This window comes from Cervus elaphus, chromosome 8 (genome assembly GCF_910594005.1).
Source record: "Cervus elaphus chromosome 8, mCerEla1.1, whole genome shotgun sequence".
NCBI classification, from domain to species: Eukaryota; Metazoa; Chordata; class Mammalia; order Artiodactyla; family Cervidae; genus Cervus; species Cervus elaphus.
In genome coordinates this window covers 6,880,317-6,888,990 of record NC_057822.1, presented here as the reverse complement: position 1 = coordinate 6,888,990, position 8,674 = coordinate 6,880,317, and the positions used below count along the sequence as shown (strand labels likewise).

At 49.4% G+C, this 8,674-nt stretch overlaps 1 protein-coding gene across 2 annotated transcripts; it reads right to left on the bottom strand.

Annotated features, from left to right (window-relative positions):
* Window positions 1–1,798: 1,798 nt before the first annotated feature.
* RPL11 (ribosomal protein L11) lies at window positions 1,799–5,664 on the bottom strand. 2 transcript variants are annotated; one of them, XM_043909214.1, is made up of 6 exons: window positions 5,554–5,625; window positions 4,618–4,768; window positions 3,782–3,888; window positions 3,423–3,554; window positions 2,299–2,409; window positions 1,799–1,877 (listed from the first exon to the last, which is right to left on the bottom strand). In XM_043909214.1, the coding sequence occupies exons 1-6, from the start codon at window positions 5,557–5,559 to the stop codon at window positions 1,848–1,850; spliced, it is 537 nt and encodes a 178-aa protein (XP_043765149.1). In that variant the 5' UTR covers window positions 5,560–5,625; the 3' UTR covers window positions 1,799–1,847. The 2 variants fall into 2 exon arrangements, with proteins under 2 accessions (XP_043765149.1, XP_043765148.1); XM_043909213.1 differs by having other exon boundaries at window positions 1,799–2,409; window positions 5,554–5,664.
* Window positions 5,665–8,674: the final 3,010 nt, after the last annotated feature.

Sequence of the window (8,674 nt, the reverse complement as noted above, 5' to 3'; positions counted from 1 at the left end):
CCTGGGGTGGGAAGATCCCCTGGGCTAGCAAATGGCAACCCATTCCAGTCTTCTTGCCTGGAGAATCCCATGGACAGAGAGAAGCCCGCCGGCTACAGCCTCAGACACAACTGAGCACGCACACACACGCGCCTCTAACTAGAGGGGCTGGGGTGGCACACTTTCCCGCACTGCTGCTCCAAACTGGCTAGGGATATGTCCTCGCCTGTGCCAGCTCCCAAGGTGTTCACACTCACTCACCTAGAGCATCACTGCTAGAGCTAGAAGCAAAACCCAGCTATTCCTCAAACTCCTGAGGGCCTTTGTTCCCTCTGGGCCAGAAGCCTAGGCAGTTTTTAAATGGGAAGTGAACTCACTCACAAGTCAGCAGGACAAAATGAAGGGTGGGCATGTACACTGTTAAACTAAATAGGAAGTACCACAATAACTTAAAAACACAGCCATACATCAAGTGGCTAACAGCCAAGCGCAGAGGATGGCAATACCATTAGAGACTTTCTACCTTTCATTTTCCTGCAATGCTTTATTTAAATGAGTACACACTCCCATCACTAGAAAATATTCTGACTTCCACAGCACCCAGTACTAGATAGCCAATATATTCACCAAGAGTTAGTTTGTTCTCAAAGATATTTATTTCAGTTGTAGTTATTAGTATAGAGATGTTAAAACAGTGAAGCCATTTATAAGGTGGAGTCCCACAGTAAAAGGCTGAGAAATGAATGCATGCTGATGTTTTTAGTGAAACAGAGCTTATGCTAACACATTTCAAGATCCTCCCCTTCAAGCATCTGGATCTGACGGATAAGACTATCAGGAAAACAAAGCAAGCCACATTTTCATAAAAAGCTAGGTATACCAAATAACCTCCAGGTTTAAAAATACCTTACAAAGGCAGCTAATAAATTAAAGAACCATTTAACAGCAATGAAAAGGTGGCCCAGGGACAACTGAACTCATTAGTCACAAGTGACGATATTGAGTTAACTTGTACTAGAACCACTGGCCAAGTATTATGTCCAATAGAGAAATGGTGACTTTTGAATGTCACTGTCTCGGTGACCTGGAAAAGTACAGACAAAGGTCCCACTTTCATATCAAAGGAGGGCACTCTGGTAGCAGTAACATTTCTCAACGACAGTAGCACAAAACTAATCCTTTTTGAGCACTATGTGCCTGGTGCAAGTTAAAGCCATCAAGAAATATTAAACCGCTTAACCCTGAAGGAGGTTAACCATCACTGCCCCCACAATACAGATGGGACGCTGACGCAGATCTAAGGTGTAACAGAGCTAATAAGATGCAGGGAGGGGAATTAAATCCAGCCAATGGGTCTCAAAGACCACCACCCCCTTCTCTAATTACATTCTCATCAACCCTAGATTCTCATTTTAAAGGAAAAAACAAGTCCAGTGTTTAACCCCAAAGCACCACATCAAAGACTCTGATCCTTTCAGACATCAGTGCTGGTAAAAGCCCTAGTGGACGGCAGAATCACTGGGCAGAGGGGAGCCCTGCACCCCACTTTAATCAAGGCTCTAAATTCAAACCCAGCCCCAACCACGCCGCCCCCCTACAATCAGTTTCCACCGGGCCACGGCACCACAGCCTGCCAACAAGGGGGCGGTGGGCACGGGCAGTGCCGCGAAGCTCTCGGCCTGGGGTCTGCCAGGAAGCACTGGCGTCCAAGGGGAAGTCAGGGTGGTTACCAGCTATTCCCATCGAAGCTTTAAGTGGCTTGAGGTCCAAGGACTTGAATAGGGCCAGGCTCCTTGCACAGAACACACAACAGTAATTGTACATTTCATTGAAAATATTTTATTGGCCTTTTGGATAGAAACGGGAATTTATTTGCCAGGAAGGATGATCCCATCATACTGAAAGAGAAGAGATTTTATTTTTTCAGAACAGTAATGATTGCAGCAATGGCTAACGCTCGAGAATCAAATCTGATACATGAATTTTGTTGGAATCCCATATCCCTAAGCAGCAAGCTGGCCAGTTTAACAGTCGCTCCACTATGCTCAACTGCACTGGGCCCTGAGAAAAAGGGGTTCCTATTTAAAAAAGTCACATTCCTCCCCTTCCAATTACCTGCATTCACGGGGCTGGGGAGAAGCCTGGTTCTGGGTGTTCTTTTAAACCACAAACCCTGGAAGCCCATTTGCCAAGCTGCCCAAATGTTCTACCTTTAAAAGAGCTACCCGCCAAAGGGTGCTAGGCTCTGCATCCCCACATCCCAACTCCATTCACCAACACCACCTTCCGCCACTCCACCTGAGACAGGTCAAGCTTTACCTTCTGCTGGAACCAGCGCATGGCCTCCTCTTTGCTGATTCTGTGTTTGGCCCCAATGCAGCCTGTCCTGCGCTTCTTGTCTGCGATGCTGAAACCTGGCCTACCCAGCACCTGTCCCAGGAATAACCAACAGTCACCTAGCCAGCTCAGAGTCAAGAGCAGACGGACAAGACTCACACACTGGAGCGATCGATCTTCGAGAGTCACCTGGTGGCCCCGTGAATTCTGGTGCAAGGGACCCATGACTCCAAGGTCTGATGGAACCAGCATCCTGGACGACTCATCACCTCTCGACAGGTTTGCTCTGGAGGCTGGCCTCCCAGCGCCTCCCCTCCCCCCACACCTAACTCCCAGTGGTGGCCAAGGAGTCACCACTGCTCCCGTGTCCCAGACTGCTTATTTAAAAAAACAGCAGATGAAAAAATCTTACTTCAGCATGTACATTGTACAAATCTTAACATTTCAAGAAGCACAAAGAAATAGTTGTATTTCTCTCCTCTGCTTCAGCTCAAAAGTGCTTCTAATTAAAGGTTTGTGGTGCCTGTGAGCACCGAACTCAGTCTGTCTGGATATTCAAATCTAATAGGCCGTCCTTCACGTTTACACTAGTCAGGACTTCAGGGTTTTGCTATTTACTTTGATTTTGGGGGGCCAAAATATCACAGTGACACAAATGGTCATGTCTACCTTGAAATTCCCATCCCAAGCAAATAGTTCCATCATCAAACCTGCTTCTATGCCCCCAGATGGAAGCCACCCCATTCCCAAGATCTAAGGGAAGAAGCAGAGAAAGAACAGCTAACCCAAACACCAAACGCAACCTCAATACCTTCTCTCAAAATGTTAATTCAGTGGCTGGAATCGTTTCCTCCATCCACCTTTGAGCCACATCAGGGCTCACTAGATCCTAGACCCTAAGCACCACGACAGTAGGAATCTTTGTCCAGCTATAGTGCATAGTCAGGGCTACACCCCCACGCCTGCCACCAATGAGGTGTATCCTCCCCAGGGAGCAAAGACAGACAACACTCAAAGCCCCAGTCCAACGTGTGACCGCCAAATAGCACAAAGAGAGGAGCAGCGCCCACTCCCAGGCCGGAGTGGGAAAGACTCAGTGCTCATACCACGTAGAAGTCCAGGCCGTAGATACCGATGCTCGGGTCATACTTGATCCCCAGGTCGATGTGTTCTTGGATCCCAAAGCCAAAGTTTCCAGTATCTGAGAAGTTATTTTTTCTCAACTCGTACTCTCGCACCTGAGGAGAAAAATGCAGAAATCACTCCCTGTCAACTCAACACCCCAATATCTAGCTCAGCCTGCAACACTCAGGACCCCCAAACACAATGCAGTGTAACTTGGCCAGGAACATCTGATTTCCCCAACACAGGGAAAAACCCTTTAGAAGTTCCCCCCACATCGGAAGACTGACTATGTGCTATGTTGGTGCTGTCTACTATTACCCCAGGAAGAGACACGCCTCACCTTTAGACCTTTCTCCAGGATTTCTTCTGCCTTGGCCCCACGGACAGTGCAGTGGACAGCAATCTTTTCATTTCTCCTGATGCCGAAGGATCTGACAGTGTATCTAGCTGCAGGTGGGGATAACAAGGAGTCAGCTGTTGTCATAGAGCCACTGCACTCTCCTCTTCCCACAACATATCTTTGAGATTCCAAAAAAAAATTAGCATTCTATATCAATCAATATTTGCTAAAAACCTACTGTACTCTTATCCCCATTTTACAGAAGCTGTGAGAAGCTACCTTGTACAAACCAGTTGCTAATAAAGAGGCAGGCTGCGAACCCCCATATTCCATTATCCTAAGGCAACAAATCTCTAAAAACAAAAAATGCAACGCCTGCATTGTGCTTGCCGGGCAGCAGGCATTTCATATAACCCTGTCTACCCTCCACAATCTTATATAAAAGTATTACCATCCCGTGTATGCAAATAAGAAAGCTGAGGCCCAGAGGAAGAAATCAAGACTTGCAAGTGATGGAGCTGGAATCTGAAGCGTGAAGCAGGTTAGCTTAGGTACGCATCCTTGTTCTTACCCTCGCCTAGATTATCCTCTCTGCTAATCAAACCAAATGCCATTTTCTGCATTCCCAACATTTCCACCTGACTACATATTCTCCTAACTTGGAAAAAATCTCTACCTGGGGCTAGTCTGAGCTTAATCTCGACTCACACAAAGCTCAGGAAAGCAATACTTTTAAGAGATGCCACTTGTCCCCTTCCCACTGGGTACAAAACGGGCCTGACGTTTTTCGGGGCATCCCCCAGCCGCCAGCCCTCCCGCTGCCGACCACCACTCACCTTTGGAGAACACTGGGGTCTGGCCCGTGAGCTGCTCCAGCACCTTGGCCGCCCGGGTCAGCCTGTCTCCGCTCTCCCCGACGCAGATGTTGAGGCAGAGCTTGCGGATGCGAAGTTCCCGCATGGGGTTCTCCTTCTCACCTTGATCCTGCTGCAAAAAGGGAAGCGGCGGCGGTCAACACGCCTCAACTCCGCCACGGTGGCCAGCCTAAACGCAGAGCGCCTTTCCGCTCATCCCCCAAAGCAGTCCTAACAGGTTTAACAGCGATCATCACCCTTTCATCTAGGAGCCACCGAGGAAGGCCTCTCGGGGAGGGTCTTGTCTCTCCTTCCCCTACGTTCGGAATAAGAGAAACAGGACAGGTACCGGGTGGTAAACTTACAGACGCTTGAGAGTGAACCCCACGGGGCCCAAAGTATAGGATGACGGAAGGCGCCCCCCTCTTTCCGATGAGCGGGGGAAGAAAAAAAAAAAAACAGCCAGCACGTGGCTGTGCAGCGCCCCCCACTCCATCCGAAAACCGTCTAGATAGAGGCTGCGGCCAAAGTCTGGGGTCGGCCCCGAGGGGAGAACCCGGCGGAGGCTTCCCCCAGCACCGGGCTGAACTGTCGAGTTCCCGGGGCGGACAGCCACAGGTCCCGGACCCCGCATCCCAGACTCCCCCCTCCGATCGGTCCGCTGGCCCTCGCTGCAGCCTGCGGGCCGTGTTCCTGGGCCTCCGGCGGCTGCCCGAAGCCTACTCCTGGGGGGTGGGGGGGAGACAGGCGACAAGGTCCATCTCCGCGCCCTCGGCGCGCACGGTTCTGCCGGTTTCGGCACGGCCGGCACTGTGGGCTCCGTTCTCCTCGGGCGGCGGGCGAGGTAACCCCCAGCAGCTCGGCCGGCCGTGGATGGAGGTGGATGAAGGACAGCTAACCCGGGTATCAGCTACTCACCGCCATGACGGGAAACAGGAAGAGAAGGCGAGCTTTCCGACCTAGGGCCTTATGGGCCAGGAGGCGGGCTCTTTTCCCAGGCCAGCGAGATGAAGGAGAGGAAGAGAGGCGCGCCTGAAGCCACGTAGAGTCGGCTGCCCCCTCGTGGGCGTAAATGGCAACTGCAGGAGACTCTGGAGGTCCTGGGGCCGACTAGGGCTTTTTGCAACCCCGGTTTTTTTTTAAAGCTGAACGCTTTGATTTGCGTTTCTCTGATAATGAGTGATGTTGAGCATCTTTTAATGTGTTTGTTTAGAAAAATGGTAACGATGACCCTATCTGCGAAACGGCAAAAGAGACACAGATGTAAAGAACAGACTTTCGAACTCTGTGGGAGAAGGCAAGGGTGGGATGATTTGAGAGTATAGCATTGAAACATGTATATTACCATATGTGAAATAGATCGCTAGTCTAGGTTCGATGCATGAGACAGGACACTCAGGGCCGGTGCAGTGGGACGACCCTGAGGGATGGGATGAGGGGAGAGGTGGGGGGGGTTCAGGAAGGGGGACACATGTACACCCATGGCTGACTCATGTCAATGTATGGCAAAAACCACCACAATATAGTAAAGTAATTAGCCCTCAATTAAAATAAAGAAATTAATTTTTAAAAAATTCCCCAAAATTGCGTTTCAATCACAGGAATGGTATTAAACTTTAAGTTGAAAAAAAAAAAAGCTGAATGCTGTTTCCCCACTTACAGCCTCAGGAACAAGTGGTTCTTGCCTCTTGAGAGGAGCCAGGACTACACCAAGTCAAGTAGGCAAATTATGAAGTGAGAGTTTTATTCTATAACAGTGTAAACACATGGAATTTAAATATTTAGGGAAATTCCCTGGTGGTCCACTGGTTAGGACTGTGTGCTCTCACGGCTGAATGCCTGAGTTCAAGTCCTTGTCGGGGAATGAAGATCCCACCAGCAGCGCAGCGTGTCTATAAACAGATAAATACATAGTAATTGAACAGCGTTGGCCTAAGAGTCTCAAGCTGTGAAGACAGATGTGGTCCTGTCTTGGCTACCTCAATAGCAATGAGATCTTGGGGGCAGGTTACTAATTATTAGCAGATCACCTTCAGCCTTAGTTTCCCTCAGATTTATTTTTTTTAATTAAAAAAATTTATTTATTTTTACAGCTGCACTGGATCTTCATTGCTGTGCATGGGCTTTCTCTAGTTGTGGCAAGCAGAGGCTACTCTCTAGTCGTGGTGTGTGGGCTTCTCATTGCAGTGGCTTCTTTTGTGGCAGAGCACGGGGTCTCAGCAGTCCGGCTCAATACTTGTGACTCCCCAGCTCTAGAGAACAGGCTCAGTAGTTGTGACACCTGGGCCTGGTTATTCCCCAGCATGTGGGATCTTCCTGGACCAGGGATCGAACCTGTGTCCCTTGCATTGCAAGACAGATTCTTAACCACTGGACCACCAGGGAAGTCCTTATTTTTTAATCTTTAAAAATAATTTTATTTAATTATTTTTTGGCTGTGCTGGATCTTTGGTGATGCTCAGGCTTTTTTCTTGTTGTGGTAAGCTGGGGCTACTAGTCACGGTGTGCTGGCTTCTTATTGAGGTGGCTTTTCTTGTTGTGGAGCCTGGGCTCTAGGGCACTGAGGTTTCAGTAGTTGTGGCCCACAGTAAGTGGTTACTCCTATTAATAGAATGGAGAAGGAAATGGCAACCCACTCCAGTATTCTTGCCTGGAAAATCCCATGGACTGAGGAGCCTGACAGGCTACAGTCCATGGGGTCACAAAGTGTCAGACACGGCTGAACGACTTCACTTTCTTCTTCTTTTCTTCCTAGTAATATAAACCCAGTATATTCAAGCAACTTCCTCCCCCTGCCCCCAAGAAATGTTAGACATGGTACATAGTTAAGAAAAGGTCATCCTGCAGGCACGTGGCTTACAGATTAGTCTCTGACAGACAAGGACCCCGATCTCAGACAGCGACAGACCCTCTTTGGTTGGACTGAATCTGCATCAGCAGGACCCAAGGAGGTGCCATGCCAGGACCACAATCTGGACGAAAGCTGGCCTTGAGTCAGAGAGTTTCTTTGATGGGGAGAAATAGAAAAAAGAGAACATACAGGGCTTTGATGGAAAAGGAGCCAGGGGCTTTCTTCTATAGCCATAATTCCATCTCTCTTCTATGGAGGGGAGGTAGAAGCCTCTAGGTTCCCCTTGTATCATCCTTAGGGACAAAAGGACACTTCTGGGAAGCTGGGATGATGGAAGAAAGCCAAGAGAAAAGGCGCACCCTTTGAGCCTTCTCTTCCAAGCCCCCAGCACTAGTCCAGAGCAGGGGCCTCTGGAAGATCCCTAGGATGGGCAGAGCCAAGGAAGGGATTGCTCCAGAACTCCAGAGATAAGACAGCTGAATGTAGTCCGTGACCTTGGATTTTCTCTTCCTATAAAGCACATTACTGGGACCACTGGCAAAATCTGTCGACTTCAGAAATGCCCGTTCAATAATGTTTATAGACACTATTTAAGTCAGGAGGTCTGACCCCAGAGTCCAGTCCTGTTCTAGGACTAATGAACGAAGCCAGGGCCAGAAGCTGCTCCAGGCTTCCCCAGTTTATGCCTTTTCCTCCCCATGACCCCACCTCTCTGGGTCTTGCCCCAGTGAGGTCCCGAGGAGGAAGGCAGAGGGGCAGAATTAGACCCAGTCCCCCTCTGCTTCCTCCTTGCGTGAGGCATCTAGGTCAGTAGAAACGGAGGCCAAAAAACTTGTGTTTTATTCCTGTGCCTGAAACTCATCCATAAAAACAAGACCAAGTTAGCAGGGGCAGGTTTAGCACAGTTCAGGCATGAGAAGGGCAAGTTCAAGTCTTCTCCTTGAGCCACTCTTCCCGGGTGCAGCCCTGCCTGGCCGCCCCTGGCCTGGAGAGGTTGGGTGGCCATCGCCTCTCACTTCTTTGCAGGTTTATGGTCACCGTGGTGACTCTGCCTTCTAGTAGCTGCTTTTTCTCCATGGCTATGATGACTGTGACGGCCGCAGTCTGCCTCATGTCCTGCGTGGCAAATTGACCTACAGGACATGGAGAAATTGTGGGGAGCACTCCCAGCAGACAAGTGATGGGGAC

Excerpts from the sequence above, each read along its gene's own strand:
- RPL11 (XM_043909213.1), bottom strand. Across the intron at positions 3,555-3,781 it reads TCCTGGAGAAAGGTCTAAAG|GTGCGAGAGTACGAGTTGAG; the intron begins GTGAGGCGTGTC and ends TTTTCTCCTCAG. Across the intron at positions 2,410-3,422 it reads ACGGCCTGGACTTCTACGTG|GTGCTGGGTAGGCCAGGTTT; the intron begins GTATGAGCACTG and ends TTCCTGGGACAG.